Genomic DNA, 15,851 nt, shown 5'->3' on the forward strand with positions numbered 1-15,851 from the left:
GTCCAGAAAACCAAAGCAGTCCATCTATACAATATGATTTTGGTATACATAGCTTGAAAAAACTCAAATATATATAAACTTATGAAACTTGATTAGAAGAATTACAATTATCTTTTCTATTTTTATTTTTATTTTTAATGGCAAAACTCAAAAGCCTATTACAAACAACCAAATAAAAGACAAAAACAAAAGAGAAGAGAAGAGGTATTTATATATTTTTGTAATAACTGGTAATTGTGTCACATGTGTTTCACGTGATGTTACTTAATTTTATATTTTATTAAATAATTTATATTTGATAACGGAAAAGACTATGAAAATAGTTTTCACATTGAAAAACCCTATTTAATTTATTCGAATTTCTTTTTAAGGAGATAAAAGTAATCATAACCCTTATAAGTCAAACATCCAACAATTACAGAAATAAAACTCCAATAAAATATAAACATGAAAAGAAAGCATATTTTGTAACACCTTATTTGCCCTCCTTCGACTTGCATAATAAAATGTCCATTTATATATATAAAAAAAAAAATCCATGAAAAGAATGTAATTAATTGCTAATGCTAATATTTTTCATGAATTAATTTAATTATGTGGAAATGAAAATTTTTTATATCTTACCGTGCATCTCATATAATCTTATATTTTATATAAATATATAACAATTAAATTTTTGGTAAAAAAAAAATCAAATGTAGATGCTTTATTATTATTATTTTTTTATACGTGTACAATCTTGAATAAATGTAATGTGTCCTGCATTTAAGTAATTTGACTTGATTTAATTTCAATTTTTATATAATGAACTTTATTTATTTGTTTTTATATTTTTAATTGACTTATTTTTACATAAATGAAAACAAATAAGAGATATAATAAATTTACTTTTTTAACTGAATCGATTGCTTTATCCTTTTAAATATTTATTGTTATTGCCTTATTTTTTTCAGTTTAGTTCAATTTACCTTGTATTATGTAGGGCCAAATACAGTGCCACTCTTCCCTACTGCAGCATCATCAGGATCCTCTTCTTCACCAATTACTTCCCCATCAGCTGCTGCTGGCCAACTTCGCCTTCCAAACACAACATTCCTCCACCATCATTCTCCTCAGTGATCACGAACCCCAACATCTCCCACTTCTACTGCAGAAGCTGAAAGGTAGAATATGCCACCATATTATACCTTCCCTCTATCAAATGGAGATACATGATAGGCAATCAGTGAAAAAAATTTGGAAGGACCTATATACATAGGGTATTGAAATGATCATGTTTATTTCTTGTAAAGATCATCGAACTAGTGTATTATGGTTTGGTCGTTAGCAAAAAAAAAAAAAAGAAAAGTAAAACAATAGTTGCTTAGTGTTGTCTAAAACTTTAATGTAATGCGACAAATAAAAGAAACTGTTGCTTATTAATGTTATTACATGTGAAAGATAACCATTCATTTGGTTATAAAATGATAAACATAAGATTGTTTTTGCTGGTTACAATTACAACTGGTTATAAATACAAAGTATTTTTAATCGCAATACCCACAAATATAATCCACTGTTTCTTGGTAATAGGTTGCATTTATTATTTGTTTTAAGTGGAAGGATTTACAGAGACAAACCAAAGAAGAGAAACAAACACTTGCACCAGCAAGATACATGAAAAAAAAAAAAAAAACTGTTCATATACATAAACAAACTCGATCTCCATGGCTCGTAATGTTTCGATATTTAAACAACTTAACCTAACCAAAAAGGTAAGTAGGTGCTGGCTGCTAGATTTTATTTCACATTGAGGGCTGATCGCATTCAAGCTCAAATTCTGATCCATGTTCATCATCCTCATCAAAAGAATCGATACCAACTGCCCCATGACCAGGGCCAAAAGCCTTGATATGATCTTTTAAAGACCTCTTGTGCTTGAAGTCAGACCGACAAATGCAATACCAAATCTTTCCGCAATTCTTCTCATGGGTTCTCCAATCTCCTTTCACAGCAAAAGCCTTCTCACATTTCCTACACATGAAGGGTTTAATTCCATGTTTTCTTTTGTAGTGCGTTTGGAGAGTTCTAAAATCTTTGAGAGGTCTTGCTCTTGGGTGATTAATGTGGTGCTTACAAGCCGGTGCACAGCAATAGCATGGGAGTCTTAGCATGGCCGTTGGCTGGGTTCCTCTTAGAGAGTCAGGTCCCTTTCTGTACTGAGATCCATGCCCCCACATATGCATCTGCACATTAATACGTATGTTATATGAAGCAAAAAAATCCATTATGGGATTGAGAGAGATAATCAGATATATAGACAGACCGGGAGGAAGCAAATTAAGTGATTATAAAAGCTCATGGAATTCAAAGAAAGCTGTATCTATGCACATTGCACAATGCACTATGGGTGGGAATTTGTAAACTGGGAGAAAATAAATCATTATAAAGAAATAATTAGTACTGCCAGAACCCCTAAACTATATATATATATATATAGATATATACATATATATATATATATATTTAACAACTGGACTCCTCAAGGATGGATATACTATATCCTATCAGATATGAATATGCTTAATTAATTAACAATCAAAACCTACAATACATAGAAAGAAGAAATTAGAAAGAAGGGTCTAGATGGATGTGTTTGTTTGCGGTTGCACGCATCGAATCAAATATCTAAGAGTTTGAACTAGAAAGCAAATAAACCCCAAATATAACAATTTGGATGAGATCAATTGTTGGTTATCTTTCTAGGTTCAACAATTTTATTGGGAATTTTAACATAAAATGCCTTTGATAGTTGTATTAAGTATTAATTACAGTCTCTAATTTATTGGCTGGAGTGTCAGATTGCTATTGCTAGCTTCGAATGCAAATGGCATCTGCAATCAGGGTGTTTCTTTTGAAGACTTGAGAAATAGCTTTGTATATTTTGCAGTGCAAACAGTTTTCTAAAGAACGGAGCATTCAAAAAACGAACTGAAGACTGAAACCCTGGAAACACTGAAAATCTTTCAATCTTTGCATGCATGAACCCTATTTGCAATTCATCAGGGGTTTAGAAGTAGCACACTCTTCAAAGTCACAAGAAGCTGAAGGAACATTTTCAAGAATAATAGTTAAATCAAGGAGACCCAAAACTACTGACTTGAGTCTCTACTGGTCGGATGACAATTTTAATGACAATATATATGTAATAAATCACCTAAAACCAATTAGATAATTTTGCAAAGGGCAAAAAGCTATATATACACTTAAAAAACACCAATAAAGGTAACAAAAAGAAATTAAGCTAATTTGTAAACCTTATCACGGTTCAAACATCAACATTAACCGGCCCCTCGGCTCTTAGCCACTTAAATTTTATAGACTGCAAGCTAAAATTAAAAGGACGGTCAATAGTCCAGATCAAGATAAGGTTAATCAATGGAAATGGAAGAAGGGAGAGAAAAGAGGGGAAGAAGGAAATTTTCGCGGATCATGTCTCATGCAATGAGGCATACCTGCAGGTTGTTGTATCTATTAAAGGTCTTGCAGCAGACAGGACACGAAAACTGTGTAGGACCAACGAGAATCTGAGTAGGGGTAGGAATCCAGTACTGTCCCTTGCTTAAAGGATACCCAGAAACTGCACTTCCATTCCCTCCTAATTTGTTTGTCACATCTGCAGATTGTGAGAGCCTGAACCTCATGAGATCGGAACTAGGGCTAGGTAGGCCTATGTGTAGTGCTACAGTTACAGATTCATCATCAACGATGGTGGAAAAGAGGCTCTCCTCTTTGTTCATGTTCTTATACTCCTCCATGGAACTGCTTGAGGGTTCATTGATTTCTTCTTGCCTTGAGGAACTTAGATAATTGATGAGAGGAAGGGCTTCTTTACGAGGAGGTGAAGAAGGATGAGTAGTACTTTGACCGTGAAAGGAAGACTCGTTGAAAATTATGTTGCTTGTGTGAGCTTGAGAAGACGGGTTTGGGTGATTTGGAGTGGGAGCAGTAGTACTGAAAGAAGTGTAGTGGGGATTGAGAGGCATGAAGTTGAAGCATCCGGTGAAGAGATTGGGGCAAGGGTCTGCCATGGTTGAAAGAATGGAAAGAAAAAGCTATTGTTAATTGGATTGATTGTATAATGGCAACTATAATGATGAGACACACATTAATATATAGAAAGAGATACATACATTGATGCATATATGGATATATGCATGACTGTGAGGGAAGTGCATAGTTAGGGTAATATTGTAAGGTGAATATCAGCAAAAAGTAAGGGGTAAAATAAAAAAGTGTGTGGAAAGTCAAGAAATTACCCACTGTATGCAGCTGCTACTGCAAGACAAAGAAAAAAGTAAAGAAAAAGGCAGAGACAAAAGTCACTCAGAGATTATACTTGCACGTTCCACGTTGTCACCTGAGAGAGAAAGAGAGAGAGAAAGATGCAGTTGCATCTCATATAGGAAGAGAAAGAAAGGAGTGGAGGGGACATTCCGTTATTTTTAACGTTCCTTAATTATCTTTTGCTTGAACCACCCCAACAAAGTGGTTTGAAGCTAAGCTTAGTTCATTCAGCAGTTGCTTTGGTGGGCGTGTATAGTGTTCCTTATGCACGCATATCTTTAATACAGTTTTCTTCCTGTTTCACTCTATCTTTCTTTGTGCCTCCGCCTTCTATCATTCAACAAACCACTCATCGTCAAAGTAACAACAGCAGCAGTAGTAGTAGTTGTAGTAGTAGTACTTCTTCAATTTCCCTTTAAACAATCAATGATCAATTCATAGATTAATCGAATCGTCTAATATTGGTGCATTTTCAAGATCAGTTTAATTTTCCTTCCGCTCTCATGGACAATCTAGGTGTACTCTACTGACAATAATTCCAATGTAGCAGATCAGAAACGCAAATTATAATTAAGCTGGTTATTTGCTTCTTTTAAGTCACTGATTTCTTGGACAACAACAATAATTAATATTCACATTCTGTTAGTGACTTATAATTCCATATATGTATCGATCCCTTTGCTTTAAGTGCCTTTCCTGGCCGGTCCGTGAATCAAATCCTTCTCCAAAACACCTAGAGAAGTTTCCAGTACGTATATTAACATGATATTGACAGGTTGAACAGGAAGATTGTGGAAGGAACAAGGCATAAATAAAATTGGACGCATGGAACCCGTAATAATATAAGCATGAAAACGAAAGGCAAATATTGCAGATGTAGTGGCTAGGATACAAAGTAGTTTTAACAATGGAGCTGGCAAGGAAAGTGATGGACAAAAGCTATAGCTTCTGCGACACAAATATGAAGGGCAAAACTCAAGTAAAGTATTACCAGTCATCAAATATGCAAATGTGGCAAAAATTATTTTCCTCCTGCAACTATTGAATATATATAGCAACTCCTAGATGTTTCTAAGTGGTGACGACTGGCGAGGGAGAGGGCAGAGGGGGGTCACCCCAATATGAATTATGAGAGCAGACGGTAGCAGGGAGAAGATGCATGGATGGAAGTTTTAACTACTGCCTCTGCCACTTCCCTGTAGCTAGGCAAACCAAAGAAAAAGGGGAAACAATTAGAATGTGGAATTTTCTTTTATATGTTTCGCTCGGATAAAATTAATATTGACTTCTCGAACCTCCATAAGAGTGTTAGGGAATTGGTAAAGGTAGATAATTAATCAGCATGCTCTCTTATTCCACTTATGACACAGTTTGTAACACAAGAAACAAAGAAGCAATTAGTTCGATGCAAAAAAAACAAAAAAAAAAAAATTTCTTCCAACAATATGATTTGACCATTCAAATGACAAATCGTCCACTAACATGATCACAATACTGTTAAATACATTTGAAAATGGAGAGTAAACTTTAACAACTTCAAACCCTCTTTATTATTGTCGAATATAAATTTCCTTCTAGAGAGAAGCATCATTTTGTTTTACAAAACATTAATAACTAGTATTAATATCTACTTGTTTTCGATGAAGATTTTTTTATCAGAGCCAATGTGGTTGAACTTGAATGTTAGAAAAAATAGATATCAGTTGCAATTGTGCGAGAAACAAAGCAAAAACTCATATGCATAGCATATATATATATAGGAGAGCAATTGAAAGTGGTAAATTAACACAATAATATTAAGAAAGGGGAATTCTAATTAAAAATAGCAATTTCTTAGTTTTCCCAAATTATTTATGTTCCCTATGCATAGGTTTAGCGGTAACTTGATCAGTTAACCACTAAAATACAGATATCTAGATCTTAGTAGGAAAAGTGCCAAATTAGAAGAAATACTACTACCAATTCATAGTGCTTGCATACTTACCTCCCAAAAATATAATAACAAAAATAATATCGTTAACATTAATTCTGACCACAAACCACAGTCTATGAGGCCATAATTTTATTAATATTCCTAAGATTGCACGAATGTACGTGAACCTTTTTGGGTCTCCCAATCCTACAATTGTTGACATTTCCAAACAATATTTCGCCTCCCAAATTGGAACTCCCCCTTGACTACCATATCAAATCACCTGATCTCTTGTTCGTTTCAAAATTTCTTTTGCTGCTTTCTTTTAATTAAACCACTAAAAGCTTCAAGTCAATTAATTCTCTTGGCACTTTCTACAATCTATTCATTTGGTTTTTTTTTTTTTTTTTTCCTTTTCTATTCGAGAAAAATGATAGAATTTGATTTCAGGTTTTTAAGTAAAAAATATATTTATCAATAATTAAAATTTTGATATACAAATTGAAAAATAATATAATACTAAATTTAAAAAAAACGTTGTCGAACTTCTTCAATTTATCTATATTATATATCTATATTCTAGTACAGAAATCAGTAATCAGTTGTTAGTGTAGCAAATTAATTAAGGAAATACTATGAAAACAATGCAATTCTTGCTTGACGATGGAGGGATCGCAGAAGTATATCCAGACTAATGTGGCATCATTTTCAACAATTAGAGTCAGTATCTAATTTAACTTTAATTTCTAGTAATTAAATTACAGTACATGGTTTTTCCATGCAATATTTATATATATATATATATATGTATATAGTAATTTAATGTGATTAGTAGAGAAAGCGCAGAAGGTAGTTGTTATAAAGGAGACAATATATCATAATACTCCGACATGTGAAGGTGACAGATGAGAGGAACGGCTGCATGGAGATCGGAGATTGGAGATGGAGTGCAACAGGAAGGAGTAGGAGAGATAACCCCAAAACCATGATAATTGGAACTCACTGTTTCCATTCAAATTTGACGTCATTATTAATTATTATCCAGGGGATCGATCCAAGAAGTGCAAAATTTATTCATGAGCTGCTACTTGCTCTCTCGATGAAAGCGATGTACTGCTTATCTTTAGATGGGTTTGCATTCCCACTGAACATCATAAGGTTCAAGGAAAAGCCTTGAACTCCCTAGCTTGAAAGTTGTTAGGGAACATCAAATTAATCCCCCATGCTGCTGCTGCTTAAATATCATAGGTGCATGTATAATTGTATACATGTAGCCAAATGTGAAAGTATAAATTTTTAACACCCAAAGTTAATTCTACATGGCTTATTGCAATTATGTATTGCACAACCTGAAGAGACTTTTAGTTTGTTTGGAATTAATTTGCAAGCCTTGTACATTTCCCTTTTCTTTATATATGTAATCTCAAGGTTAATTAAGTACTTGTCATCATTTCATACAAGACTACTTCCAACATAATATTTACCAAAATACCCATACACCATCATGACTCATGAGAGATTTGAGGCCTCTCAATAGGAAAGACGTCTGAATTTATTTTTTTGTTTTTTGATTTTGTTGAACACTTTCAAAAGGGTGCTCCCTCGCCTGCATATCACATCATTAATTTGTTTCTTTCTCCCGCTTTCCATTTCTTTCATCTTAGCCAATAGGATCAATTGAGGCTTGTTGCAAGCAAAGAAAATGGACCCAAACACAAACACAAACAGTTGCGGTTTCAGAAGCTGTGTAATCCAGCTAGCTAGTTTTCTTCACCAAAAGGGACTGACAGAATGATCCTAACCACAGCATGCACAATGGCCCAAGGACCTCCATTCTAATTTGCTATCATACAGAATAAGCCAGCAAGTCAGTTTTTGGGCCCTACAATTATTGTCTTTCTACTTGAAATCTGTCGAGCAAACTATCAAATCCGGGGCAGGGCACCCTCCCCAGAAAAAAGTTCAGTGGGCAATTTTTACCCAAGGATTGAAGACTGTAAGAAATTTAAAACCCATTATATGTTTTAGAAATTTGGACAGATGTGATGCCTCTATTTTATGAATGCCCTACATGGCAAGAAACCTAAACAATTACTAATAATTAAGGACAGGTGAAGGTGTAACTTAAAAGTACTTGCCGTCGTTTTACTAGCAAGTAGCAACACTGTGTTCCCATCACGAAGTGACTTGTTTGAGGAAGACATGCAGCGAAGCTTTTCATGGTTTTTAACCTTGGCAAGAAACTCCAAAATCTTGCAAACAATAGGACAATGACTGCAGTCCTCAACTAAGCAGACAATAACCACCTTCAAAGATTAGTAGAAGGATAATGTGGAAGAAAACAGACCTCTCAATGTAGACCAAAGCAAAGATGAAAGAGACAGCTACTTTGTATGAGCTTCAACCAGACGCCCTTGTACAAGAACTTTCATTTAGTTTCAACAAAAGAAGGAAAAAGGAAAAAAAATTAATCCAAGGCGGTAAAAATTAGAAGAGGAAAAAGGAAAATGTAAATGCAAGGCTGAAAGTAGATGATAAGCCACATTGAGAAAAGTAGCGAATTAGCAAAAAATTTTCCCCTCACCCATACACTTGGCTGTCAAACGAAAGTTGTTGAGACAAGAACATCTTTAAAAGTTGAAAATAAAGTCGTGCTCATCAATTTCTTAAATGAAGCAAGTCCTGCCAATTGCCAAGTTATAATGGTGCTATCAAGGAATGTTGTTTTCTTGGATTTAACATCAAGCAGATGTCCATCAAGAACAGGAGAATCCCGCAAATCAAGGAGACACTTAAAAAACATCAAGCATGTGAGGGATAATTAATCTCATGAAGGGTTTTATTTTTGTAAAGATCATTGATCAAATCAAGCAACAGGGTAGTAGGAAAAACTTTGTGGCCTAATTTTATTTTGACGGTGAGGGGTGGGGGCCGTGAACGAGTCGGCATTTGTATAATTGTGTTAGAGCTGGGGACGGTGATTTTAATTATGTGATGTTAAAAGCAGGGAATGCTAAACCGTGCTTTCTCTTGCCTCAAATCTAACCTCAAGCCAGGATCCAAAAGTTCTAAAGTAATGCCAAAAAAAAAAAAAAAAAAACGACGGGATGGGAATCAATCTTCCTCATCTCAACGTACATATATATAGGATAGTATTTTTTTACAGGAAAAAAAGGGCAGCTACAAATGCAATGAATATAAATGTGAATCATATGTTAGAGCCTTGGCTTTGCATGGGAGAGGCAAATGGGTCGATCACCGAATTTTCATTTTGATACTATACTAACCATTCCATTTTAGTATAGAAAATAGAATTTCTTACCGTCAAGGAACATCTTAAATCTTCCCCCACCACACATATACAGTTGCCACATTAATTACATTTTTATATACTAGCACTAGTTGTAATTACTACATTAAATATAGTGTTACCAATAACTTTTTCAAACCCCAAAATGTTTTATGATTGATCATGGATCCAATTTAATTCAATTATTTTTATTAAATATATAATTTTTAAAATTTTTAAAAGTTAATTTAAATTTGAATTGACTTTTTTTAAAATTGACTTGATTTGAATCATATTTTATTGATTGGGTTGATCAATTTTTTAATTTTTAAGAATTTGTTATTATTATCGTTATTATATTAAGGTATAAATTAATTGTTTTTATCTTATAAAGTTTAAACATTTATATAAAACTAATAAAAAGATAATTCAATTAGGTTATGATATGTTTTAATTTGTATTTCATAGTTCTAAAACTTATTCAAATCAAATTTAAATATTTAATATTCAATCGAATCAAACTAAAAAAAAAAAAAAATTAACTCATCAAACACGGATCAAATATTATAATTTCAAAATAATTTTTGATTTTTTTCCCAACAATAATTTCTATCCACTTCTGAGCTCTCAATTACCTCAAATATTAAAGCCGGAGATACTTTTGAACATTCATACAGGCGGGTAACTTAGTAATTAGGAGCTGCCACGATTCTTTGACTTCTCCGGACTGTTATGGTCTGTGGTGTATAACATGTAAATTAGAGGGCCGTCTGTGTGTTTAAGCCTAAATTTAAAATAGTAACATGGTTATCGAGGGCAGTGATGATTTTTAAAAACTTTAACGGAAAGTATGTTTGACAACAAAGGACAAAAAACCAATACTTGTGTTTTAATTAACTTTGAAATTTGTCTTGATGACGTTGTTAGCAAAATTCATATATAAATTAATTATGTCTAATTTATGACACCGTCCTTATTCCGCACAATGCGCCAGCAATTGATAAAAGGAAAAATAACGGAAGGGATGAATCACAACTCGATTCTTTCTATTTGGGCTTGGCGTATGGGCCTCGTATTTATATTCATTTGCTGAGCGTGAACTAATATGGGCAATTCATTATGGCTTCAACTTTAGCTGAGCCTCAAATGTAAATCTGAACTCCAATGGGCCCAAAGTTACCAAGGCAAAGCTGAATCCATAAGCGGGCCCAAAGTTACCAACGCATAAGCTGAATCCATAAGCGGCCTTCATAAACCTAACTCCAAAATTTTCGCCATCGCTTTTCAGTTTTGTAGTTTTTGGTTTACAAAAAAATTGAAAAAAAAAAAAAAGTGAATGATTTTAACTTTAACGCTTCACTTTTACTTGTTAGTTTAAGTGGTAACTGTTTTTGGTGGTCGCATTAGTTTCTCAACTTTGAGCAGTATATATCTTCAATTTTCGACCAATATATACACTCATGCTTTGTTAAATTCATGCCATGTGCAAATTGCACTTAATAAAAATACTAGTACTGTGTTTTTGTTTGCTACGATTATATTAAAACAAATAGAAACTCAGTTTTATTAAATAAAAACAAAATCAAAGAAATGAATCGCCGAATGAAATAAGATAATTCATCAAATAAAAAAATAATAAAAAAAGTAAACGTAGATGGCATGGAAATCAATCAAATCAACAACACGAGAATCTAGAAGTTGAAGAACGAGGAAGAGTCTAGGGCTTTTTCCCAAGTTGACTTCAAATAAATCTGAGTTGCCAATTCTTACTCCTCTTTGATTTGTCAATCACATTATTGTTTATATACGGTTGATGCAAGGTAAAAATGTCCAAGTAGGTGAGGTTTTAATATTCTTTTTCTTTTACCAAGAAAATTATGTCTCAAAATCCGCCAATTTCAAAATATTAATAAAAATGTTACGTGTTTCTTTATTAAAAAACTATATATATATATATATATATATATATTGCATGAATCCAAGTTTTGTTGATACCTAGAAAAGAATCAACAAAAATATTAATAGCTCCTCCATTTTTTACATCAAGGCACAAAATATTTTTGGTCACTTTTTAACGTAATCGTTAATAATTCCCTTAAAATTTTAATATCATTGAAGTTATATGTATTTTATGAAGTTGGGATGTAAACAGTAAAGTTTGAAAGTGTTGTTAGACCAAAAACTTTCAATCATTTTGATATTCATGCAAATAAAATTATAATTAAATCATAAATTATTTTTATAATAATTTATTATGATTTGATACTCAATTTATTTGTGTGGCAAATGATAAAAAATTCTATTAATTATAAAAAATTACAAATAATCAAACCAATTAATATCCATAATCAATATTTATAGATTTTTTTAATTTTTCTGAGATTATTTTTAATCTAAACAAACATTTATGACTTTTATAAACCTTTTTACTTTTTTTTTTAATTTATAAAATATAATCACACACAACTTTCTCTTTTTAGTCATATAAAAATAAAATATTTTTGCAGTAAAATTTTATAATTTTGTTTACATCTTTCTTTTATACCCAAATTTATTAAGACACTACTATTTATAAGATTGTTCAACTTATTCATTAATAATTTGTTTTCTCTTACAATATATATGTATATATATATATATATTATTTATTTTAAGGAGGATAGAATCTTATATTAATAAAGAAAGAGGAGAAGTTGAAATCGAACTTTATATCTTTTTTAAAACTTATTTAATTACTAAAAGAAATATAGTATTTTACCAAAACTTTTAGGATTTGAGATACTACTATGCTTCTTTATCTTTTAATTGTAAAATGTGAAAAAGAATTTACCCAAATAAAACGCATTCAGTATGGTAAAAAAAAGGTTGACATAAGGGACGTGATAAAGGCATGTGAATTTTGTGGGCAAAAAAAAAAAAAGAAAAGTAATAAGGCATGTGAATTTAGAAGCGCTCACATCCAACCGCAGTGAGTCAAATGGTTAGGCAATAGGCACATGGGGCCTCCCACTGGCATATAGAGAGCCAATAAAATGACAGGAGGGACCTTCGCTATTTTCAAAGCCTCGCCTCAACTCTCCGCAAAAATATCTGTCTCTTCCTCTCGCCTTCCCCCAAAGGAGGAGACCTCCAATAATCTGTCGCAGCCACCAATCACGCTCTTTTCTAAGGTAAATACTTTTACACTAAAATATCCTAAAATATCAGATCTGACGTTCTCCGTTTTGGATTTTGCCTATTGCTAGTTCCTCACTATTCTTTTAGATATATACTGTTACTGAAGTGTTAGTATACCGGACATAAATATTCTTTACTATTTTTATTATTCTTAGATCTGCTTATATTCTTCTACCTTTGGTTTGCGGAGACATGAAATGAAATTCTTTGAAATAAATTTACCGACGTTTGATCTGATCTACTGTGAACTTTTTGTTTTTGTAAAATTTGGGCTTGATTCATTAGATCTATTGATATTTACTATTACTGCATTTGCTTGCAAATCGGTGGTGTTTAAATCTGTTAGATCTGTATCATACCCTTACTTACAGTTAGATTCTTTAGATCTGTTGATGTTGTTGATTGGAACGGCGTTGTCAATTTGATTAATCTTGTTCGTTGCTTTGCGTTGCTTTTAGGCACACTCCATTTGACCCTTTAAAATAGATCATTTCACCACCTTCAGATCAGCGGCTGCTTCTGCCTTTTGAAACTTTAGTGGATGCAAAATGTTTGTATTTATTTGTAAGATTGAATTATATCTGCAGAAATTTGTCACCTCTTAGTGAAATACTTGCATACATATATATATATACATATGGTAGGCCAAGTGAAAGATTTTGAAATATTTATATCTTTCAACTTTGTTAATATTGGATAATATAGTAATATACCAATCTATGAATACCACCCTATACCTGATCTATTAGTTATTTCTAGGACTGTTTAGGATATTTTGATTGGCAGTGCATTTCAGTTGATTGTTTGCTTTGTTATATAGTGTTTATTAGATGTCTTCTGCTTAAAATTGATTTGATGTTCATGTTACTGTATCGATGAGTTGTGTTTGGTTGTCATTTTTGTTTTACAGTTTTTCTTCTAGATATAATAAGTTCTTTCTGATGTGTGTTACACCTGCTGATATCCCCTTTATTTTACTTTGTTGCTTATGCTTGTTACAAAATCAGTATCCTTCTGAATGAAATTTGCTAATTTTACTTTTCATGGTTATAGTTTTTTCATGTCGATGATCTTATACCTGACTCTGTTGTCATTGTTGACAATGAATAAATTGCGTCATTTAGTAACATGCATTTCTTTTTTACTTTCATTGTATTCTCTTTGTATCTTCATGTGCTCATGTGCTTTCTTGCAGGGAAGTTAGAATGGATCAGGTTCAACACCCAACTGTCATGCGGAAGGTAGCAGGCCATCTCCTTCATTCTAGCCTTTCCCAAGATGTTCATGGGTATGATGGGTCTTTTGGGAGGCCTGCTCTGTACCAAAGGCGTGTTGCATATGGGAATTACTCAAATGCTGCACTGCAGTATCCTATTGTCCGTGCATGTGGAGCTACCAGTGACCTGTCTATGGTTCCATCAACAGCATCTGCTGTTTGTGTTCAAGCCCCTGCTGAAAAAGGCTTTGCCAGCTTTGCTATTGATTTCCTCATGGGTGGAGTTTCTGCTGCTGTATCTAAAACAGCTGCTGCTCCAATTGAGCGTGTTAAGCTTTTGATTCAGAACCAGGATGAAATGATCAAAACTGGTAGGCTCTCTGAACCCTACAAGGGTATTAGTGATTGTTTCAAGCGAACAATTCAAGATGAAGGATTTGTTTCTTTGTGGAGAGGAAACACTGCCAATGTTATTCGTTATTTCCCCACTCAGGTTAGCAATTGTAACTTTTTTTTGCTTTTGCTTTTTGTGAATTATATTTATTGTTCGTGTTTTATGCTCATTGCTTTGTTTATTTGGCAACAGGCCTTGAACTTTGCTTTCAAGGATTACTTTAAGAGGCTTTTCAACTTCAAGAAAGACAGAGATGGTTACTGGAAATGGTTTGCTGGGAACTTGGCATCAGGAGGTGCAGCTGGTGCTTCCTCCCTTCTCTTTGTCTACTCCCTGGATTATGCTCGAACCCGTCTTGCCAATGATGCAAAGGCTGCAAAGAAGGGAGGAGAGAGGCAATTCAATGGTCTTGTTGATGTCTATAGGAAGACCTTAAAATCTGATGGTATTGCTGGGCTTTACCGTGGTTTCAATATTTCATGTGTTGGAATCATAGTTTATCGTGGTCTATACTTTGGAATGTATGACTCTCTAAAGCCAGTGGTTTTGACCGGAAAGTTGCAGGTTAGTATGTTGTTTTATAGCTGTGTGATTAACAGGTTTTTCACTCCATGACTGTGTCATTGATTATATAATTCTATACAATTCCCGCCGTAGTTATTTGGTATGACTACGTTTTTGTAGTTATATTGTCTCTTTACTTAATCAATGGTATAACATTTCTCATTTTGGATTTATGTTAAATTTTTATTAGCACACTGGTATTAATTTCTTTCATTGAGCTTGTAAATTTTACTTCCATAATGTAATGTTGTAATCTCATCTTGCATTCTGTTTCCCTCTTATAATTGCAGGATAGTTTCTTTGCTAGCTTTGCCCTTGGTTGGCTCATCACTAATGGCGCTGGCCTTGCATCCTACCCAATTGACACTGTTCGTAGAAGAATGATGATGACTTCTGGCGAAGCAGTCAAATACAAAAGCTCACTTCATGCATTTTCTCAGATCTTGAAAAATGAGGGTGCCAAATCTCTATTTAAAGGTGCTGGAGCTAACATACTCCGTGCTATTGCTGGGGCTGGTGTGCTTGCTGGATATGACAAGTTGCAGCTCATTATGTTAGGAAAGAAATATGGATCTGGTGGTGCTTGATCTTGGGTATATCTCCCTTTTTTACTTTGCTTTTGTTTAGATGGTGATGAAAAGCTTGACTCCCGAGAAATTTATTTCGGCAAAATTTCATTAAATAATTCAGATTTAGGGGAGTTACTCTCCAAACGATTTTTATTTTCCGATGGAAGTTTTGATTAAAAAACCTTTTAAGAAGATTTGGTAGCTAATGCAACTGCCCTATCTTGGGTTTTTGGTTTTATAAAATGAGGGTTATATCATATTCAAAGTTCAAATTGTTCTGTTTCAACTTGGTATCACCTCTTTAGTTTTTCTATTAAGATGGTGTGATAAAAGTGGGCTTTTTTGAAGCACACTATAAAATTTTTATGCTTGCCGAGACATTATCTTGTCTTGCCTACTGAATT

General features: G+C 33.3%; 2 protein-coding genes across 4 annotated transcripts; one reads left to right on the plus strand and one right to left on the minus strand.

Moving 5' to 3' along the window:
• Window positions 1-1,499: 1,499 nt before the first annotated feature.
• LOC111305857 (zinc finger protein WIP2-like) lies at window positions 1,500-4,152 on the minus strand. Its single transcript, XM_022903719.2, has 2 exons — window positions 3,495-4,152; window positions 1,500-2,225 (listed from the first exon to the last, which is right to left on the minus strand). Exons 1-2 carry the CDS (start codon window positions 4,068-4,070, stop codon window positions 1,785-1,787), a joined length of 1,017 nt encoding a protein of 338 aa, XP_022759454.1. The 5' UTR covers window positions 4,071-4,152; the 3' UTR covers window positions 1,500-1,784.
• Window positions 4,153-12,568: 8,416 nt separating this feature from the next.
• Window positions 12,569-15,733, plus strand: LOC111304486 (ADP/ATP translocase 1, mitochondrial-like). 3 transcript variants are annotated; one of them, XM_089750114.1, is made up of 5 exons: window positions 12,569-12,697; window positions 13,163-13,268; window positions 13,900-14,413; window positions 14,507-14,878; window positions 15,169-15,733. In XM_089750114.1, the coding sequence occupies exons 2-5, from the start codon at window positions 13,246-13,248 to the stop codon at window positions 15,463-15,465; spliced, it is 1,206 nt and encodes a 401-aa protein (XP_089606240.1). In that variant the 5' UTR covers window positions 12,569-12,697; window positions 13,163-13,245; the 3' UTR covers window positions 15,466-15,733. The 3 variants fall into 3 exon arrangements, with proteins under 3 accessions (XP_089606240.1, XP_089606241.1, XP_022756771.1); XM_089750115.1 differs by having other exon boundaries at window positions 13,163-13,254; XM_022901036.2 differs by lacking the exon at window positions 13,163-13,268.
• The last annotated feature ends 118 nt before the right edge of the window (window positions 15,734-15,851 follow it).

Source organism: Durio zibethinus, chromosome 21 (genome assembly GCF_047325235.1).
Source record: "Durio zibethinus cultivar Kanyao isolate XHJ-2024 chromosome 21, ASM4732523v1, whole genome shotgun sequence".
In the NCBI taxonomy this organism is placed as follows: Eukaryota; Viridiplantae; Streptophyta; class Magnoliopsida; order Malvales; family Malvaceae; genus Durio; species Durio zibethinus.